Source organism: Gadus chalcogrammus, chromosome 15, assembly GCF_026213295.1.
Source record: "Gadus chalcogrammus isolate NIFS_2021 chromosome 15, NIFS_Gcha_1.0, whole genome shotgun sequence".
Classification (NCBI taxonomy): Eukaryota; Metazoa; Chordata; class Actinopteri; order Gadiformes; family Gadidae; genus Gadus; species Gadus chalcogrammus.
This window is the reverse complement of record NC_079426.1, coordinates 425,987-447,589: the sequence shown is the minus strand read 5'-3', so window position 1 is coordinate 447,589 and position 21,603 is coordinate 425,987. Positions and strand designations below refer to the sequence as shown.

Below are 21,603 nucleotides of genomic sequence, written 5' to 3'. Positions count from 1 at the left end.
AAGACTACATGAAATGGGTTATAACGCACAACCTGTTCATACAACGATGTTTATATTGCCAACGAGGGTGATTAGATAAGAATTATTTTCTAATTTGTGATATTGCAAAGACTGCCTGATTTTTCACTCACTGTACTGTTCATGAATGTTTGCAATGTTTGAGTTTGTTGTGTTTATCGGAGTCAACACGCGTCTGATAAAACTGACTACTCCTAAAGAAGAAAATGCTTGCGGTGCTCTTTTCTCTCTGAATTGTGTTCAGGTGGCATGTTACAGTTAATGATAAAAACCTATTCAAGAACATGTTACATATGACCATGGATGGATGACCAACAAATGTAGCATAACCAAAAGACATATCTGTGATTAGACACCGAAATGTCCCAGACATATGCCGGTCTTGTATGACTTTTACACTCTTACTCTGGAGGCATGCCCTTACCACTGAAGGAATGTCTGCTCTCCGTTCACACACTGTATACATGCCTGCTCCTTTGGATACTGCATATTAAAAGGTAAAGAGGCTCCAGCAACACTATGTGCAGTAAATTAAACAGTAACAGCAAAGTTACAACCCGGTCTTGTATGACTTTTACTCATTGCCGGAAAAAAATATTTTAGATGATATACAATAGTAACTGGTGCAATTCTGATTTCCTGTTCAATCACGAACGTAAAGGGAACTAGAAGGGTAATTTTCTTTCAAATTGCTTGAAGTCGATAATGTTAAACCAATATTACTGCAAAAACTACTGTATGAAGACATTGAAATAACATACTTTATTGATACAAAAGCAAAACTAATCCTTAGCCAACCAAAAAAAGGGTAAATATACATACAGAATATATAAACAAATATATAATGGAGATTCAGAAACACATTTTGTGCAATAAATGTGCATATGTATATAACCATTTTTATAAAGAACAGCATGAGGGGTTGGAGATGTCCAATAATGATTGTTTGTCAGTACGACTCAAGCTATGGAGACATCGTGTCTGTTCTTACTTGAGGGAACATGAGGGTTGTACCACTCAGAGCGTGGAGGTTGCAGAGCAGGCGGGAGGGAGGAAGAGGGAGAGCAACAGCACACCATCAGACGAGGACTACTTGGTACACGACTGCTGAGAACTCTTTGCTCTCGCTGAAAGGTGGTAAGTAATTCAAAGCGTGCTGGTTTTTTTTTCTGTGATTGTTTAGTTGTGTTAATTCAATTATTATCTAATGCATGTCCGCTGAAAACATTTATCAGGTTGCATACCTTCATTTGTTTTCTGTTTTTAAGTTTTTTTTCATGCATATTGCAATTCGCTTTCTAACTACAGATTAATCCGTTGTTTTTTTAATGCCTTAACCCATCCTGTATCTTTCTAAATTGTGAATTGCCATTTACCGAATTGAATCCAATGACAATGAGTTTGAAAAACACTCAAACTGTATATATTTTTCTTTAATTGTCAGTTAAACCCTTTCTACGGAAGAGGATTAGGGCCACACATGTAAAAAAAAATTAAATTCTGACTTTATTCTCAGAATTCTGAGAAAAAAGTCAGAATTCTGACTTTAATCTCAGAATTCTGAGAATAAAGTCAGAATTCTGACATTAATCTCAGAATTCTGACATTAATCTCAGAATTCTGAGATAAAAAGTCAGAATTCTGACTTTATTCTCAGAATTCTGACTTTTATCTTAGACTTCTGAGATTAAAGTCAGAATTCTGACATCAATCTCAGAATTCTGACCTTCATCTCAGAATTCTGAGATAAAAAGTCAGAATTCTGACTTTATTCTCAGAATTCTGACTTTTTTCTCAGAATTCTGAGATTAAAGTCAGAATTCTGACATTAATCTCAGAATTCTGAGAAAAAAGTCAAAATTCTGAGAATAAAGTCAGAACTACGGGTATCTATAAGGACCAACCTCCGTGGGAGAGACACTTTGCTTTATGCAGTAGGAGGAAACCTATGGAAAGCCAAGAAGGCCACAATCCGGCCCTAGAATGGCGCGGTAAAAGTGCACGTCCCATAGCCAACTCACCAAACTCACCAAGTCCAGTATTCAGAATTCAAGGCATTTATTCACAAATACGTTCTATTTTTTTGACAAGCGGAGCCGACAGTCCTGTGCAAGTAGGCCTATGCAAATTAGCCATGTGAGCCAAACAGAAGATAGACGCAATGTATAGAACTGATTGTTGTGCATTGTTGTGGATATGTAGGCTGGTTAGTTGTGGTTGTTTGTGGTTTTAGTGAAACAGCTTTGCCTTGGAGTTGGAGAAGTTGGAGTAATTGTGTGAATGTGCGAGAGAGAGCGCACCTGCCGTGGTGATGTTGGGCTTGTTGTGGGCTTATATGTGATCAATGATGTATCTGTCTGATCGTATTAGCTGTAGATGGATGGTTAAATAATGTCACAAGATCGGAAATACTGCAGGCTCTCATTTGCAAATGCACTGATTGTGTGCCCGTCTCCAATATGCTATATACCTGGCATTTATTCAGTTCATGTTCTTCTGAGTGCGCAAGAACGGTGCCAATTATTGTTGTGTTTGCATTGTAATGCACAATTTTGCCCCTCCCTGTTATAAAATAACGTGCATCCCAACAACTTTAGCCAATGCAGGCACCTATTGCTTTACCAGTGTGTTTAACGTGTGTGCGTGTGTGTCTGTGTGTGTGTTGTCATGTAGGCTATAGATATAGATTGATTGTCTTGGCTTGCTTGCATCCATGAAATATTGTAATGTTATGGCCTAGCTGGCTACTGCATATCGAGAACAATCTGGGGATGAGGGCATCCCCGAATATTGACGGGTATTTCGCACACTGCCATCTCAATATGACTAATAGCCGCGGCTATTAGTTCTTGCACTTTTACCGCGCCATTCTAGGGCCGGATTGTGGCCTTCTTGGCTTTCCATAGGTTTCCTCCTACTGCATAAAGCAAAGTGTCTCTCCCACGGAGGTTGGTCCTTACAGATACCCGTAGTTCTGACTTTAAAGTCAGAATTCTGACTTTTTTCTCAGAATTCTGAGATTAAAGTCAGAATTCTGACATTAATCTCAGAATTCTGAGATTAATGTCAGCATTCTGATATTAATGTCAGAATTCTGACTTTATTCTCAGAATTCTGAGATTAAAGTCAGAATTCTGACTTTTTTCTCAGAATTCTGAGAATAAAGTCAGATTTTTTTTTTTTTTTTACATGTGTGGCCCTAATCCTCTTCCGTACCTTTCTCTTGTGAGGCATGCCGAGTAGGTTTTGTCTTTAACACTGTCTGCTCTCTGTTCCCACTCCTACTAAATGTATGCATACCGCTGTTCAATTATCCTTAGATAGTGTATATAAAAAGGTAAAGAGTCTCCCCCACCGCTAGGTGTACTCAATAAAACGGTAACAGCAAAGCTACAATCTGGTTTAAATGTACGGGGATTCCCCTCTGCACCACCCCCTTCACAACACACTTTCTTCAAAGTAGAACCTGTGTATTGTGACAATAGAGGCCATGCATCACATTTTCTGAAAATGATGCTAGGTCCATCAGATCCATTAGTATGGGTTAGGGTTAGGGTTAACCCTATCCCTATGGATTATAAGATTATTTTATTAGCTTTATTTATCACTAGAGGAAGAAAATAATAATTCCTGAGTCAAAGCAGCATTCGAAATGAGAATGAAACACTGGAGAGGTACAGGCTAAGGGAGTATATAGCCAAACAAATATTATTGAGAATATTATAAAATACGTACTATATTTATGAAAGAGTAAATTATGATTTCTTTCAATATTATAAATATGTATACCATCTACCAATAAATAGCTTTAGTTATAAATCACCTCGATATAAATATACATTTCTGAATATTAATTAATTTATGCGTCCATACAGGATTCAGTAGTTTAGGGTAGATAATATGTAACAGACATACAGGTCTTAAAGTCCCCGTATGGGGCCCACATGGCGAGGCAAAGACGGAGGTAAAACATCTGCAGCAGCTATTTGCATATTTGGACCTGAGCCTCCTACCCTTAGATGCATAAGTGGGTCAAAAATGACCCGGTGAGGTTGTTTTCTTGAAATATCTTCGTAATGAAAAATTCTTATCATTTCATGTTCCAGGTATTCCTCAAAAAACATGTTTTTGATATAATGCCATTAACATTTTTAACTTACCCTCTATACATTTTAAGAAATTGTAGTTTTTTGTTTACTACCCCAAGCTTCCATAAGTGGGTCAAAAATGACCCCTATGCATTTTCTATGGAATCCAATGGGAACCTTTGATTCTTATCAACTGTGGCTGTCAGGAATAAATTAACTGTGGACCACACAGACTATATCAGAAGTGTCACCCCTCAGGAAGATTATTTTACAATAATCTATATAGCAATCTATATAGCAGAAAGAAAAAAACAGAAATAATCACATTTTACAACAAGACGAAAGGAGGTGTAGACACCACTGACCAGATGGTTGGCACCTACACCTGCAAGCGCCAAACACAGAGGTGGCCCATGGTGCTGTGGTACAACATAATTGACATTGCCACCCTGAATGCCTACACCTTTTTCTCGGCTCAGCACCCAGAATTCAAGAGCGGCATCACCAATGCACGACGGCTCTTCCTCAAAGAGCTGTCAAAGGAGCTTGTCACACCACACATGAGAAGTCGACTGGAAGGATGCCCCCAACTGCAAACCCCGATTATTGAAGCAATGGAAAGGTGTGGGGTGACAAAAGCCAAAACCCAGCCACAGGAAAGAAGCAGACAGGGCCAACCAAAGAGAAAGAGGTGTCAGATCTGCCCAAGTAACAAAGATCGCAAACAATAGGTGTGGGAAATGCAATGTACGTGTGTGCAATAATCACAGCCAGAAACAGGTAGTTTGTCTGAACTGCATACAGTGATGAGACAAGAAGGCAAAACAGGGAAAAGAGAGAGGAACTGTCAATGACTGGACAGTTACAGACAGACATACGGACGGACGGACGGACGGACGGACGGACGGACGGACAGACAGTGGATGTTCACATTTTTCTATTGCTGTTCTGGCTAATTTTATTTTTCAAAAATGTTAAAAAGTGAAAAATAGAGATATTTCAAACATGAAATAATTCTTGTGTGGTCCTAAATATTCTGATTATTCATGACAAAAATGGCATAAAAACACATTGATTCTAATATGGCTCATTTTTGACCCACAAAAGTGTAGGGTCCAGTCACTCGTGCATCTGCTCCACAGCTTCTGAAGTAGGGCAGCTGTATGCTCATTTTAATGGGGATTTTCATTTGCCTGAATTCAAAAGCTGTATTTCCTTAGTGTGCTTCAACTTGCATCCCTTGCCGTAGGAATCGAGTTGGAAAGCCTGACAAATCTAAAGTGAGTTCTATGTCTCTAAGTCCTATAAACATACACATCAATAAGATCCATTTAAGCGTCCATTGCACCTTAACACAACATTGTAAGGAAACTATAAATTACCCTGGAATGCCAAAATCTCTATAACTACCCATCTTCATGTACCACCTCACACATATAGAAGCAAATGTGGGGCTGAATTGTGAGTATGTTGCATGGAACAACATTATGAGGGAAGACAAACAGATGAGCACCTGGCTAGGGGCCAGTGTGGACAGACACAAGGCCTTTCATGTAATCCCTTCAAATGCCAAAAGGAGTCCTAATTTAATTGCGTGTTGTGGTTTGTATTGTTGTATGAAGACTGACGTGGCGAAGGAGCAATATGCGTGTGTCTAGAAGTGTAGACTCTCATGCTTATTGATACAGAGAGAGGTGTTATGAACTAATTGGACACCTGGGATGGACTCTTAGGAATGACAGCAAACTCAACGGGGGATCCAGGAAGTTGGTCATCTCAAGTGACATTCAACATCTTTAATTGCTTACACTCCCTGTGTCTCCTTGAGGGCAGAAGCAGAAGGCATGAACCAGTCCAGAGAGTTCAGCTTTGTGTTTTCCTGCAATGTCAGCCCAAGTACCGAACTCGACATCGGAGTCACCCAGAGTGAGCCATTGGCCGTTGCTGTTCCCATGACGATATTCTACAGTACCATCTTCTTGCTCGGGGTGAGAAAGCAACAACCTTTTTTTAAGAAGTAACATTGAAGCCATGTTGTCATGAATTGTTATGAAGGGGATACTGTTCTTCTCTCCAGGTGTTCTTCAACGGTTTGAGCCTACTGACTCTGGTTGTGGACGCTCATATGAGGACCAGTGCTATCCGTCTCTACCTCATCAGCCTGGTCGTGTCTGGTACGGACTGTTTGTCTGAGTAAATGTGATGCTTAGCATCCTGAATAAGCCACACTGCAGTGATGACAAGCTGGGAACAGTGTCTCTCTCTGTTGGACATCACAGGTCGTTTATCCAATTGATCCCCGTGTGTCAAATACACCACAGTCATTCGTGTGCCCAGTGACATGCATATGAATCCTTCCCTTGTCAATCCATCTAATCCTTCCGCCCATTCGTCTTTCTCTACATCCATCCGTCCGTCCGTCCCACGCCTATCCCTCCCTCGGCCGCCCCAGACATCCTCCAGCTGCTGACGGTGCCGGTGACGGTGTATCGCTACTACTGGGAGAGCTACCCCTGGAGGCTGGGCCACGTCCTCTGCAAGGCCTACTTCATGATGCGGCAGATGTACTGCGCCAGCACCAGCTGGGTCATCACAGCCCTCACCGCGGAGCGCTACGCCGCTATCTGCCACACCATGTGGTCCGTGTCCAGCCTCAAGGTATCAGCCCCGTACACCGCTATCTGCCACACCATGTGGTCCGTGTCCAGCCTCAAGGTATCAGCCCCGTACACCGCTCCCCGGCCCGGGGACGGGCGTTGACTGACTGGTGTGGTCCGTGTCCAGCCTTAAGGTATCAGCCCCGTACACCGCTCCCCGGCCCCGGGGACGGGCGTTGACTGACTGGTGTGGTCCGTGTCCAGCCTTAAGGTATCAGCCCCGTACACCGCTCCCCGGCCCGGGGACGGGCGTTGACTGACTGGTGTGGGTCCGTGTCCAGCCTTAAGGTATCAGCCCCGTACACCGCTCCCCGGCCCTGGGACGGGCGTTGACTGACTGGTGTGTCGCTGTAGGCTGTCGCCTCTCTTCAATATCGTTAGCGTCATAGCTTGGTTAGCTAAGTCACATTTTGGCCAAATTGTGATATCTAACCTAACTGTACTCTGCTGATGCCGCTGATTCACTGTGCCTCATTGGCTGAATCCTAAGCCAATCAGAGTGCTTTAATTCGACATAATCACTATCTGCCTAAGTCATCTATTTGACTTGGACATTTTTGACGCTAAATACAAGATGAAACTTAAAATATGAATTAGTCAATTATGCTACGTGGCTTGCTCTATGTGTTATATTATATTTTTTAAGCAATGACTTTGAGGTTGGCCATGGGGAAATTACATTGAAGCAAAAGGAGCTTTAGATTCAGCCACAAGAATCAGGACTGCTTTAATGTTGAAATGATGTATGATTAGGACTGAATATCCGTGGTGTCCGCGTGGCTCTGTGAAGTCCTCCTCTGTAGTAAGTCAGATCTCCCCCAGCAGTACCGCCGGCCGTGTCTGCTGTGGGTGTGGATCATCTCCCTGCTGTCGGCCGTGCCCTTCGCCCTGGTGTACGGCCAGGCTCGCGTCTGCATCCTCAACTACACAGCGGCCACGCCCGAGGACGCCCTGCACGTCTCCACCATGTGTGAGATGAGGGAGCCCGACCCCGCCCACATCTACAAGGGAGCCCTGCTACTCAGAGCCAGCCTCTTCTTCCTGGTGAGGCCAGACTGATTCAGCCCCTTATCCAAGCCTCTTCTCCCTGGTGAGGCCAGACTGATTCAGCCCCTTATCCAAGCCTCTTCTTCCTGGTGAGACCAGACTGATTCAGCCCCTTATCCAAGCCTCTTCTTCCTGGTGAGACCAGACTGATTCAGCCCCTTATCCAAGCCTCTTCTTCCTGGTGAGACCAGACTGATTCAGCCCCTTATCCAAGCCTCTTCTTCCTGAGACCAGACTGATTCAGCCCCTTATCCAAGCCTCTTCTTCCTGGTGAGACCAGACTGATTCAGCCCCTTATCCAAGCCTCTTCTTCCTGAGACCAGACTGATTCAGCCCCTTATCCAAGCCTCTTCTTCCTGGTGAGACCAGACTGATTCAGCCCCTTATCCAAGCCTCTTCTTCCTGAGACCAGACTGATTCAGCCCCTTATCCAAGCCTCTTCTTCCTGGTGAGACCAGACTGATTCAGCCCCTTATCCAAGCCTCTACTTCCTGAGACCAGACTGATTCAGCCCCTTATCCAAGCCTCTACTTCCTGCGGAGACCAGACTGATTCGGCCCCTTGGAGGGCACGAGTCATTGTTGGAGAAATGGAGGGACTCTGCCTGTTGAATGTGTAAAAGGCTGCTTGTTCCACCATCAAGGTTGGACAATTAAGAAGATTACTGGACAGGGAATTAGTTTCACACAGTGCCAGACAGCTTTCATGAGTGCAGTCGTCTAGCTATTAGATGTCCAAAGCTTGCACCCCCCCCCCCCAAATTGAGACCTGAATCAAAGAGGAAACATTTGCATTGTAATACAATGCTACGTCGTTTTCTTCTTTAACACATTTTTATGTCCGATATGTGGACCGATTCTTAATATTTGTTGGGAGTGGAGCCTGGGCGAGTGCTTGATGGATTATCTGGGGCCCTTCAGGTTCCGCTGGTGGTGATCTCCACCCTGTACTTGCTGATCCTGCTTCACCTGAGGAGGAACAGCCGTCAGAGGAAGACCCTGGGCCTCACCCAGACCGACCGGGAGGCCAGCAGAGGCGTGCAGTGTCATAAGAACGGAAAGTTACTCTCCAATGAGAAGAGGGCTCTAAGGCTCATGGGTAAGGAGGAGGAGGAGGGTCACCGTGTTTGGGCAGCGATGGTGTGCAAACAAAAAAAATGAACCAATTAAAAAAAAATCTCACACAATCATTCATCAAGTCAATACCACTCACTGGTGAGCCCATCACTGAGCTGGACTGATACCAGTGGTCATGCGTAATTCATTATGTGATAACGGTCTTTGTGTGTTCATCACTGGGCGTCCAGGCGCTGTGTTGGTGGCGTTCTTCGTCTGTAACTTCCCGGACATGGCGTCGTCGCTCATGCAGGTGTACGTGGAGGTGTGGTCGGACCGGGTCCTCTCCGTCTACACGGTGCTCAAGTCCTACCTGGCGCTGCCGCTGTGGTACATCAACAGCGCCCTGGACCCGCTGCTGTTCTGCATCTCCTCCTGCACCTTCCGCCGGGCCTGCCTGCGGACGCTGCGCCGCCTGCGCCCCCGCTGCCCCCGCCCCCCCACCCGGGGCCGGGGGGGCGGGGGCAGCAGGGCCGGCCTGGGGCAGAGGAGCTCCAGCGGGGGGGCCGGGAGCGCCACGGGCCGAGAGAGGAGCGAGGGTGTGTGTTCTGGAGAGAGGCAGCTCAGCGCGGGCTACGGGGCCCACGCACGTCGAGGCCCTGGGGAGGGGGGGGCGGAGGAGGTGATGCTGTGAGGAGGTGGGGTCGTCGTCGTCGTCCCCCAGCTGAGGAGGTGCCCCCCCCCCCCAGCTGAGGGTCTGATGCTGTGAGGAGATGGGGTCCCCGTCCCTCCCCAGCTGAGGGGGTGATGCTGTGAGGAGATATGCCCCCCCCCCCCTAGCTGGTGTTGTAGTTTGCTGCTGAAGGCCTGGCTGGTTGCCTTCCCCCCCCTAGCTGGTGTTGTAGTTTGCTGCTGAAGGCCTGGCTGGTTGCCTCCCCCCCCTAGCTGATGTTGTAGTTTGTTGCTGCTGAAGGCCTGGTTGGTTGCCCCCCCCCCCCCCCCTAGCTGATGTTGTAGTTTGTTGCTGCTGAAGGCCTGGCTGGTTGCCCCCCCCCCCCCCCCCCCCTGGTGTTGTAGTTTGTTGCTGCTGAAGGCCTGGTTGGTTGCCTCCCCCCCCCCCCTAGCTGATGTTGTAGTTTGTTGCTGCTGACGGCCTGGTTGGTGCCCCCCCCCCCCCCCTAGCTGATGTTGTAGTTTGTTGCTGCTGAAGGCCTGGTTGGTTGCCTCCCCTCTCCTCCGTGGCCCCTCTGCGTCTGTGCCAGTGATGTTTTACAGGTATTGAGATAATGTTGCCTTTAAGTTCATAATTGACCATTTAAGACGTAAGTTGGCAAATTTTTCGATGTGAAGGTAGAAGATTGATGTATTTATTAAATAAAATCAATGTTTTATGTGTTTTTGTGATATGAGCATTTGAGTGGTAAAAAGCTATTTTGTATCTCAACCAGACATCCAAAGTCTACCTTTTTAAAACAAACATGTACAAAACATATGTTTTTGTTTTATGTTTTGTGAAAACATTTGACCATTTTCTCTGTATTTTCACATTTAGATGTTTTCCATTTAATAATCCATTAAAAAAAAGGACAAACAACACCTCAAATCAGTCACAAACAGTACGAATGAAATAGAATGAAACTACAGATAATGACACTAACTATTTCAATGCCACCAAGATTACTGTCATCATGTATAGCCTAACCTAACCCACCAAATTAATATTTAATGTTGAGTACATTTTTGTGTTGTAAATAAATGTGTGGCCCTAAATAGGGCAAATAAATTGAAATTGTGGCCCTATTGTCTTTGGTAAACTATTTCAGCAGAAGATGGACGCCCCAGTTAGGTGACCTCTGACAAACCAAGCAGTCTAGCAGTCTGTTCGTTTTAAAGCCAAATGGATTAAACGGTTCCACTCCGTGTTTTACATGAACGCTTTAGCCAATAGTAAAGCAGGGGCGTGGCCAGCGCAAAACAGCGGAAGATTCGAATCGAAGATGGCAGACAAAAACGATACCCACAACATAAACAATAGCAAACACGACAGAAGGTAAGAGATTGTGTCCCGATTATGTCGATCATACGCGTTTAAAAGTCAACTGCACCACTTGAACTAAATATTTGGTTATTTCGCCCAGCATTATTAGATAAAGGATTAACCTAGCTCAATTTGAGCTGCGGACAGTTTGACGGGTACGCTAACTTGGCTAACTCAAATAGCTTGTTGGTAATGGATTACATGGTCGATCCGGCCACAGTTTAGGTTTGGCTGCAGGGCTAGTTTCTACAGTCGGGTCTGTTTCCGTTCCCCGTTAAACCCTCCTGATCTTACCCTTGTTAAAACCAACAGGGGTACGGTGTGCAGTGTTGTGATCAGTCAGGAGGCGTCGGGCTCCGGCAAGCCCGTCATCTTCAATCCGGACTTCTTCGTGGAGAGGTTGAGACACGACAGACCGCAGGCCTTTGCGGACATAGTTCTCAGTAATATCACTCGTCTCATCGACCTGCCCGGCGATGAGTTCGCCCAGCTCACAGGAGACACTGAGCCGAGGCTGCCCTCCCACAACGGGTTCCTACGCTCCTTCAATTTCCTCAAGCGAAAAGGTAGAAACCTTGAATTAATATCCCCTGCCTGATACGTATTACCAAACAGCATATTTGGGCTACACTAAATGGTTTATTGTTTGTCATCGACATGTTTAATGACACTGGTCAAACTATTTTGGAAAGAAGTATTGAAGAATGTATTGGGAGCCTAACGAGTCTTTGACATAGGCCTATCATTCATTACTGAATCCTCCTCCCTGATGTAAAGCTATTGAAACAGTTCCTACTTCAGAGCCCGCTCTAATAATGTCAAATTCCAGCTAAATGGTGAAAGAAGACCATAGCAATTCCAATGCAGTTATTCGGAATGTGCTGTCTTTCAGATAAAGGACTGGTTTTTGGTGCTCCTCTGACTGAAGAGGGGATATCTCAGATCTATCAGCTCATTGAATATCTGAGCAAAAGTAAGTACTGATATTAGGGTTTTAAAACATTTGTGAGATACTGAAAGGCCGATCAGTCATCTCATCTGTATTTTCTTTTTAAATGTCAAATTCGGACTATATTATGCTGTTGGAGTTTGTACTACAAAGTCAAAGAATGACGTCTTCCTCTCTGTAGTAACTTGTAATGCTGAGTCAAAGTTTGAGCACACAGCGTTTTTTCAGAAGCCGCTGACGTACTCTGCTGAAAATAGAAGCTGAGCACATCCTTACAGTTAAATATTTACGAGATAGCACTTCTGCCGGGCCTCTTTCATTCGCTGTGTGTGTGTGTGTGTGTGTGTGTGTGTGTGTGCGTGTGTGTGTGTGTGTGTTGCCGTCGTCACGGTTCTCCCCCGTTCTCTAACCCTCTGTCGGGCCCCCTCCCTCCAGACCTCCACGTGGAGGGGTTGTTCCGGGTCCCAGGCCACAGCCTGAGACAGGCGGCCCTCAGGGAGATGTTGAACTCTGGAGCAGAAATAGACCTGGAGACCGGGGACTTCCACCCCAACGACGCAGCCACCCTGCTCAAAACCTTCCTGGGAGAGCTGCCGGAGCCCCTGCTGACGCATCGCCACTACCACGCCCACCTGAAGATCGCTGGTATGCTCACACATAGACAACCACATTCAGTGGATTAGGATTGAAAAGCACACTTTGAACTCACACGATTGTCAGCCAACCAATATCATGTCAATTAAGTTCTATATTCTTCTCCGATCAACCAATAGTTTTTTGACCTCCAACGGCAACATATTTGTATGGAGTTATTAACAAGATGAGGGTCTGGAGGATTCGGTACATTTTCATTGCATAGGAATGCATTGAAAAGAAGTAAGTAGTTGGGCAGAGGTTTGGGCAGTTAATATGTGGTAGAAAGCTAAAAGATTGATTTACAGGGTTGCCACGGCCTCTTCTGACCACCAAGCCAGAGCAGATCAGAGTTTACAATAATAAATAGTTAGTATTTCCTGGGTGTATACATGTATATAATAAGGCCATTCATTTAGTTCCCTCCCAGTTTCTGGGAGCTGAGAAGTCCCTCCGCGCGCGCTTCTCCTCCTCTCCTGCCGCCTAAGCCTTATTTTGGGCCTGGAATAACCTGAACTGGTCCTTGAAAAGTGCTTGAAACGTATCATTACCAAAGAGTGGCAACCCCAGATTTAACTCCTTGTTTTCGTGGGTCTCTTTTCCCAGAACGCACTCTGTTTGACGAGCAAGGGAACAAGACGGATGTTCCCGACAAGGAGCGTCAGATCGAGGCCTTCCAGCTGCTCTTCATGCTGCTGCCGCCGGCCAACCGCAGCCTACTGAAGCTGCTGCTGGACCTGCTGTACCACACCGCCCGCAACCAGCACGCCAACAAGATGTCCGCCATCAACCTGGCCACCATGTTCGCCCCGCACATCATCTGGCCCAAGAACGTAGGGCGCCTGCGGGTTCTTTGGTCTCGATATGTCTGTAGTCTAAAGATATGGCTAACGGTCATGGGTTGTCTGAAAGGTGATGCTGTTTATTATGTTGGGGATCGATTATTGAAAAGTATCGGACAGTGTAGATACAGGGCGCGCCTTTTATAAAGCAACTTATCGGACGTTGTTAAGGAAAACTTGTTTAAGAAAACACAAAGCGCCACCCTCCATTATTTCTTTATTTCTTTACATGTCGCTCCCCCTTTTTGAAACACTTTTTCAGTGTTATTTCCACCCATAAATATGCAATGATTTTCCAGAAATGGATTGTGCTCATTATTATTCTAGTACTGTTCTTGTCATTTGTTCCAGGTAACGGCCAACGATCTGCAGAGTAACATCAAGAATCTCAATAACGGCATAGCGTTTCTTATCAAGCACTCCCAGAAACTGTTCAGGGTGAGTACTCAGAATCTTTCCTTCATTTGTTTTCTTACCATGTCATGTTGACAATAATAATTTAATGGCACGACTTATGCCTTTCAATTATTAGCTAAAATATTTTAAAACCAGATTTTACTGTATTAACGCCTCAAATTATTTCCTATTATTTGAGTGGCCATTTGCGACTAGTTGGATCATAAATCCCAGTATAATATTTTCAACCTTGTTTAGCTGGATTTGTGATTTGTATTGTGGTGGTTCACATCAAATATTGACCCTGTTGGTGCACGTACAGGGAAGGGAAATCTTTTGAACAAATAGATTTATATTACCTACGTTGGGTTTAAAATATTCTCATTATGTTCCTAAGCCCCCTGACTAAAATAGCTGAATGCCAAGTGGTCTTGTTTCCATGGTTACATGTGGATGGGGTATAATTTACATTTTTAAACGTTCCCAGTTGGCCCAACTTTAAAACAGTGGCTATTTGATTGGTTGTCAAACTACCATCAAACGACCCCAACATGGAGAATATTCTCACCACAGCTAAATAACAGTTAGTGTTGACGCAATTCACAGGAGTGGTTCAATACAAAAGGCCATCAGACTGGAGCCTTCAAAAGCCAGAGTGCAGCGCCCTCCTGAAGCAGAACTGATTTGACACCAATTCACTCTCATGCCTTAAGTGTGATTTTTGTTGTTCTTGTGTAAATTACAGGCTCCTGCTTATGTGAAGGAATACGCCCGAGCATATTTCACCGGCTCGAACACCCTTCAGTCAAAGGTCGGTGAGCCTGCAACGTGAAGCCCATTTCCCTTTCCACTAAGTAGCCATCCTCCATTTGAAGTGAATTCAACATCATTCATTCATTCATTTCTCCAGGTCCCACTCATTATTTATATACATCTATGTTACGACTGCACTACTACAATGTTAGAGACGTAGTCCCCCCAACGCCCCCCACTGCCTCACCCCCCAACGCCTCCCACTGCCTCACCCCCCACTGCCTCCCACTGCCTCACCCCCCACTGCCTCACCCCCCACTGCCTCACCCCCAACGCCCCCCACTGTCTCACCCCCCAACCCTCCCCCAGTGTCTCACCCCCAACGCCCCCCACTGCCTCACCCTCCAACCCCCCCCCCAGTGTCTCACCCTCCAACCCTCCCCCAGTGCCTCACCCTCATACCCCCCCTCAGTGTCTCACCCTCAGACCCTCCCCCAGTATCTCACCCTCAGACCCTCCCCCAGTGCCTCACCCTCATACCCCCCCTCAGTGTCTCACCCTCAGACCCCCCCCCAGTGCCTCACCCTCAGACCCCCCCCCAGTGCCTCACCCTCAGACCCCCCCCCAGTGCCTCACCCTCAGACCCTCCCCCAGTGTCTCACCCTCAGACCCTCCCCCAGTGCTTCACCCTCAGACCCCCCCCCAGTGTCTCACCCTCAGACCCTCCCCCAGTATCTCACCCTCAGACCCTCCCCCAGTGCCTCACCCTCATACCCCCCCTCAGTGTCTCACCCTCAGACCCCCCCCCAGTGCCTCACCCTCAGACCCCCCCCCAGTGCCTCACCCTCAGACCCCCCCCCAGTGCCTCACCCTCAGACCCTCCCCCAGTGTCTCACCCTCAGACCCTCCCCCAGTGCTTCACCCTCAGACCCCCCCCCAGTGTCTCACCCTCAGACCCCCCCCCAGTATCTCACCCTCAGACCCCCCCCCAGTGTCTCACCCTCAGACCCCCCCCCAGTGTCTCACCCTCAGACCCTCCCCCAGTGTCTCACCCTCAGACCCCCCCCCAGTGCCTCACCCTCAGACCCTCCCCCAGTGTCTCACCCTAAGACCCTCCCCCAGTGTCTCACCCTCAGACCCCCCCCAGTGTCTCACCCTCAGACCCCCCCCCAGTGTCTCACCCTCAGACCCTCCCCCAGTATCTCACCCTCAGACCCCCCCCCAGTGTCTCACCCTCAGACCCCCCCCCAGTGTCTCACCCTCAGACCCTCCCCCAGTATCTCACCCTCAGACCCCCCCCCAGTGTCTCACCCTCAGACCCTCCCCCAGTGTCTCACCCTCCAAGGCCTTCCTGTCTCACCCTCCCTCCCTCTCTCCCCCCCCGGTCTTGTGGCGGCAGGACGACCTGTCTCTCTGCAGCTCTGGGGAGGTCTGCTTCAACACGCCCCCCCCTCCCCCGGCCCCCCTGTCGGCCCGGGGCGGGGGCCCCCCGGGGGCCGGCTCTCCGGCGGGGGGGACCCCCCACACGGAGCACGCCCTCAGGGAGCTGCACCAGCAGATCTGCAGCATGCCGGCCTCCGCCAAGAAGAAGAGGCTCGTCAGACAGGTGTGTGTGTGTGTGTGTGTGTGTGTGTGTGTGTGTGTGTGTGTGTGTGTGTGTGTGTGTGTGTGTGTGTGTGTGTGTGTGTGTGTGTGTGTGTGTGTGTGTGTGTGTGTGTGTGTGTGTGTGTTGGGGCTGGGCCGTTCATCCAATTTTGATCACAAATTCGATTTTAGCATCAAACGATCACAAAACTAATATGATCAAATTTTCGTTTTTTATTTTTATTTTAATTAAATGTAACAGGATGAGGGTCCTGCTGGATACATATCGGTACATTATTTTAGATCTGGACATTTTAGTTTTGACCATTTTGTGTATTTTCTTTAAGGCAAATTTTCAGAGTTCTCAGTTACAAAGAGTTCTGGAGAGAGACACGCTGAATAAATACATCATGTTGCAAACTCACAAAGTAATCGTTTGAATAATCGTGATTCAATACTGACCATAATGGACCGGGCTGGGCCCTGCAGGGGGGCCGGGGGGCCGGGGGGCCGTCCACATGGACCAGAGACCGAAGCCCCTCACTCCGGGCCTGGGCCCTGCAGGGGGGCCGGGGGGCCGTCCATATGGACCAGAGACCGAAGCCCCTCCCTCCGGGTCTGGGCGTGTAACGCTTCGCTTGTCTCCCCTCCAGCTGGAGAAGCAGAAGCCGGGGACCCCCGCGCCGGACCCCCAGAGTCCCTTCAACAGGAAGCACCGGCGCTCACGCTCCTTGGGAGGCATCATCAAGGTACAGGCAGGAGACGCACACGCCCTCACGCACGCACGCACGCACGCACGCACGGCCTCAGCCCGTTCCACTCCAGTGGGTCGGACCCCCGGTCTCTGAACCCCTCGGCCCGTTACCCTCCAGTGGGTCGGTCCCCCGGTCTCTGAACCCCTCGGCCTCAGCCCGTTACCCTCCAGTGGGTCGGTCCCCCGGTCTCTGAGCCCCTCGGCCTCAGCCCGTTCCACTCCAGGGGGTCGGTCCCCCGGTCTCTGAACCCCTCAGCCCGTTACCCTCCAGTGGGTCGGTCCCCCGGTCTCTGAACCCCTCGGCCTCAGCCCGTTCCACTCCAGTGGGTCGGTCCCCCGGTCTCTGAACCCCTCAGCCCGTTACCCTCCAGGGGGTCGGTCCCCCGGTCTCTGAACCCCTCAGCCCGTTACCCTCCAGTGGGTCGGTCCCCCGGTCTCTGAGCCCCTCGGCCTCAGCCCGTTCCACTCCAGTGGGTCGGTCCCCCGGTCTCTGAACCCCTCGGCCTCAGCCCGTTACCCTCCAGTGGGTCGGTCCCCCGGTCTCTGAACCCTCGGCCGATGGATCCGTCGCTGCCTGAAAAGTTGAACATTTCTAAACTTTTTGACTCGGGCCACGGAGCCGACAGAACGGACGGACCCACAATGCATTGCGGGAGCGCCTCATGCAAAGTCAATGAGGTCCGTCGACGGACAGAGGGGGTGTGAACACGGCGTGACTGCGGCGGACTGCAGTGTGAGTCCCTCGATTGGGCGACCGTGTGGCCTGGTGTGATGATAGGCCACGCCTCCTCCCTTAAGGAGCCCCCCCAGAGGGTCTATGCGGTCGAAGAGGAGGAATATGGACCCCTGAGTGGAGGTGATAACATACGTATGTAACTGCAGCCCCCGGGGAGTTGTAACTCCCCCCATAGGAGGGGGGAAACGGCGTGATGCAGGCGAAGCTAAGGGAGGCTCAACATGCACTCCTCCTCCTCGTTGAATTATGAGGGTGGAGATTATCTAGCTTTGTTCTCATTAATAATTTCACTCAATTACTCACACCTAGTCAGTCCCGCTTACTGGGGGGTACCCTGTGTGAGGGCTGCCAACGGATATTCAAAATGAGACTAGAATGGAATCTGAAAAAAAATGTAAAGCTGTGTTAGAATAACATGAATGACATTCAGGGCATTTAGCAGACGCTTTTATCCAACGTACAACCATTTATACCCACATTCACACTGCGAGGGTGGGGTCCACCATGCATAGCAATAGCCTGCTCCTCGTGAGCGGTTAGGGTGAGGTGTCTTCCTCGACCCCATTAAGAAATCATTTATCCGTCCATGCTGCGCGTTCTCAGAGAGAGGGAGAGAGATTGTTCTGTGTTTTTTTATTTTTTTACTCCAAGGAATAATCAAACGTCATTTCTTTGGCCAAACCCTAGGAGACGGTGCCGACAGTATCTAAACTTTTTTGGTAACTAAATAAATAGTTGGGTTCCAGGGTAAGCTTCTCCTTCCAAACGCCTTCATTCTTGGCACCATCAATTGTCTATTGGAGTCATGACCCCAGAGCTGCATTCCACCAGCCCAGGTGTTGAAACAGTGTCGTCCCCATGTTTGTGTCTATTGAACACACAGAGGAGGGTGTTGGGTAACCAGGCGTCAGCCGACAAGACCAACGGACGGCCAGGGTCGCCTGCAGACAGCCATGGGAAGGAGAACGCCATCTCTACAGGAGTGAGTATTACCGTTGATTACCCTCACCACTTCAGGAACGCAGCCAACGCTGTGACCCGAAGCCGCTTACGCTCAGTGAATCCTAGATACCAGTCAGTAAGGGGCAAGCCGGAGGGTAGGAACCTCACTATGGGATGCAGACATCGGGGATTGAACCCTGTACCGTTCAACGGAGCCTCAAACGACCTACCCCTGTCCTGCCCCCCATGCGGTAGATGGGTATCCAGTAGGGATGGGCGTGAGGAATCGATTACTCGAGTACTCCTCGTTACAAATGAACTCGGTTGGTGGACAGGCAAACTCGAATTTGCATATACACACACAAACAAAGTTTTCTGAAGCAAATGTATCAATTTTCTGTGCGGCGCCACTAACGCATGCCGTCACGTGGGCACAAAGCAAATGAAATGTATCAAATTTCCGTGTGCAGGCACGCCAGAATTCAAAAAGTTAAGAGATGGCAGTTAAAGCAAAGCGCAGCAAAGAATTGAAATACTTTAAAGAAATAGGAGATCATAAGGTGAAATGTAAAATCTGCAGAGCGAAATCGAGCTACCAGAGTACTACAAGTACTATGCGGCAACATATGCTCCTGAAACACAACGGTGAGTTCGGGAAAGCAGACCCGCAGCAACCAAGTGTGTCGGCTATTTTCACCGCCGCAAGACGCAGCTGTAATCCCGGCCGTGTAGAAAAGATCACAACGCTGAGTATTCCCATAGTCCATTTACTGCCGTTTTATTTGCACCTTTAAATTATTTGCAATGGTTAGGCTACTTGTTTCGTTTTTGTTTTTTTTAAACCGTTACAGGCCTTGGTTCAACGTGATTTAAATTGTGAGACGCATATTTATTTTTGTAAGGAAAATGTGTTTTGAACGTTTGCAAAAATAAATAATGAATACTCTGATAACTCTGACTGTTTTGATGGAGAATAAGCATTACATGTTTGGTTGGTAATATTGCCGTTCATCATCAGGCCTATTCCTGCTGCAGATGCGTTGCATTCTAAAAATAGATGTGTCTGTGAGTAAGTCCCCTCTTGTCCGGCCAGGCCAGGCAGCCAGGGTACACTCCAAGCTTCCCATCATTGGCTGCAGTAGCCCTCCCCTCCAGATTCACTTGGGAACAGAAACAATAACTGTTCGAAATCGTTCCCTATTCACTCGCTCACTATTCCCTACATAGTGTTCATGATATAGTGCACTATACAGGGAACGAACAAACGAGAATTCGGACACTACGCTGAACATTTCTGAGACTCGTTTTTGCGGTTATTCATCTTCTTCTTCTCCTCCGGAAAAACACGGCCGCATTGCGTTGTGGTATACGGGAGTAACATGTAGGGGACGTCATACGTGCACTCAAATTTGGGGTATTTTAAGTGCACTATAAAGTGCATGAAATTAACCGAGCCCCTTATGTAGTGCACTCTATCCCTATGTAGGGCACTCTATCCCTATGTAGTGCACTCTATCCCTATGTAGGGCACTCTATCCCTATGTAGGGCACTCTATCCCTATGTAGGGCACTCTATCCCTATGTAGGGCACTCTATCCCTATGTAGGGCACTCTATCCCTATGTAGTAGGGGTGGGTATTGCCAAATAAGTCACGATTCGATTCGTATCACGATTCACATGCCACGATGCGATTCTATCACGATGCATCGCGATACTTGAATTATTGCGATGCATTGCGAATTTTCACTGAACACTGTTAAAAAAAAATTAAGCCATTACCAGTGGCTGACTGGCTGTGTATGATCTGGATAGTGTGTTCAATTGATAACTCAAAGCAACTCAATTCATACATAGCTGTATTTATTGAAACGACTATTACTGGATACACTGACAAGAAGTGCTAAGGATCTATAAAACTTAAAATAACAAAATAAGGATAATCAGTGCCGTTTACATGGCCTCAGTGGTCCTTTAAACCAATGAAATGAAAACATTCAAACATTTCCCGTTTTGGAAGTAGCTGCCATTATAACAACAATATCATTTCATAAACATAAGAGGACAAACTGATGCCACAAAAAGTGAATAGGCTTTATAAAACTATATAATTTTTATTTTATTTTTTTTAATTATTCATTTTTTAAAATTAATAATCGATTCTTGGCGTCAACAATCGATGCAGTAGATCGTGAAAATTAGAATCGCGATGCATCATCATGACGATTATTTGGCACACCCCTACTATGTAGTGCACTCTATCCCTATGTAGTGCACTCTATCCCTATGTAGTGCACTCTATCCGTGACAGGGAACGATGTCGAACACAGCTAATGTGTCAGGCTTAATGGATTCAGCATGACACTAGCTCCCACCAAGATATATCTGTATTCAATCAACGCCTTTGAAAGGTCTTTTTCTTTGTGAATGTACTGGGTCTGTAGGGTAGCTCAGTGGTCAGCTGATGCTGACGCGTTGCGTCTATAGAACCCTGAGGCGCTCATGGTTCCAGCTGTGCATTGTTGGCTAGGCTGGACTGTACGCAATTCACACATGTGCATTAATAGTTCCTTTCATTTGTCAGAAACCTATTTCTGAATAACAGACCATTAATCGCACTAGCAACCGAGTCCATTAGTGTGGAGCTCTCTGCTCTATCCATGATGTTACTTTATTTTTATCCGACTCCTCTTTCCTGTGGTTTTGTCTCCTACTCTACAGCTCTCTTCTGTGCTACATGTTTGTACAGTACAGTGCTAGCCAGGTCTTTTAAAGAAATGACGTCAGCAAGATGGCTTCCATCACACTGGCATAAATGAATGAAAGATTCCCTTTGGCCACTTCAGCAGCTACTTGGGCCATGACTCCCTGGTCGAGCTCGTGCGGGGTTTCATCCGTCATGAGATGGCCTCCGCACCAGAGTGCCGACGTTAATGTGTCTCTCTCTCCCTCTCTTCAGAAGACCTGCGCGGGGCCAGCGAAGGAGACCTCGGTGTGAGTGTGTGTGTGCGACGTGTGTGCGACAGTGGGCCTTTGTGTGTGTGCGACGTGTGTGCGACAGTGGGCCGGTGTGTGTGTGCGACATTGGGCCTGTGTGTGTGTGTGTGTGTGTG

The 21,603-nt window shown here is 47.6% G+C and overlaps 2 protein-coding genes across 3 annotated transcripts; both read left to right on the top strand.

Moving 5' to 3' along the window:
* Positions 1-5,950: 5,950 nt before the first annotated feature.
* LOC130404877 (pyrokinin-1 receptor-like) lies at positions 5,951-9,681 on the top strand. Its single transcript, XM_056609817.1, has 7 exons — positions 5,951-6,094; positions 6,184-6,280; positions 6,559-6,764; positions 7,586-7,807; positions 8,731-8,908; positions 9,117-9,464; positions 9,662-9,681. Exons 1-7 carry the CDS (start codon positions 5,951-5,953, stop codon positions 9,679-9,681), a joined length of 1,215 nt encoding a protein of 404 aa, XP_056465792.1.
* Positions 9,682-10,839: 1,158 nt separating this feature from the next.
* LOC130404661 (rho GTPase-activating protein 19-like) lies at positions 10,840-21,602 on the top strand. 2 transcript variants are annotated; one of them, XM_056609516.1, is made up of 11 exons: positions 10,840-10,915; positions 11,216-11,469; positions 11,796-11,876; positions 12,288-12,497; positions 13,092-13,318; positions 13,679-13,765; positions 14,469-14,534; positions 15,876-16,082; positions 16,714-16,809; positions 18,434-18,532; positions 21,453-21,602. In XM_056609516.1, the coding sequence occupies exons 1-11, from the start codon at positions 10,863-10,865 to the stop codon at positions 21,486-21,488; spliced, it is 1,416 nt and encodes a 471-aa protein (XP_056465491.1). In that variant the 5' UTR covers positions 10,840-10,862; the 3' UTR covers positions 21,489-21,602. The 2 variants fall into 2 exon arrangements, with proteins under 2 accessions (XP_056465491.1, XP_056465490.1); XM_056609515.1 differs by having other exon boundaries at positions 21,450-21,602.
* The last annotated feature ends 1 nt before the right edge of the window (position 21,603 follows it).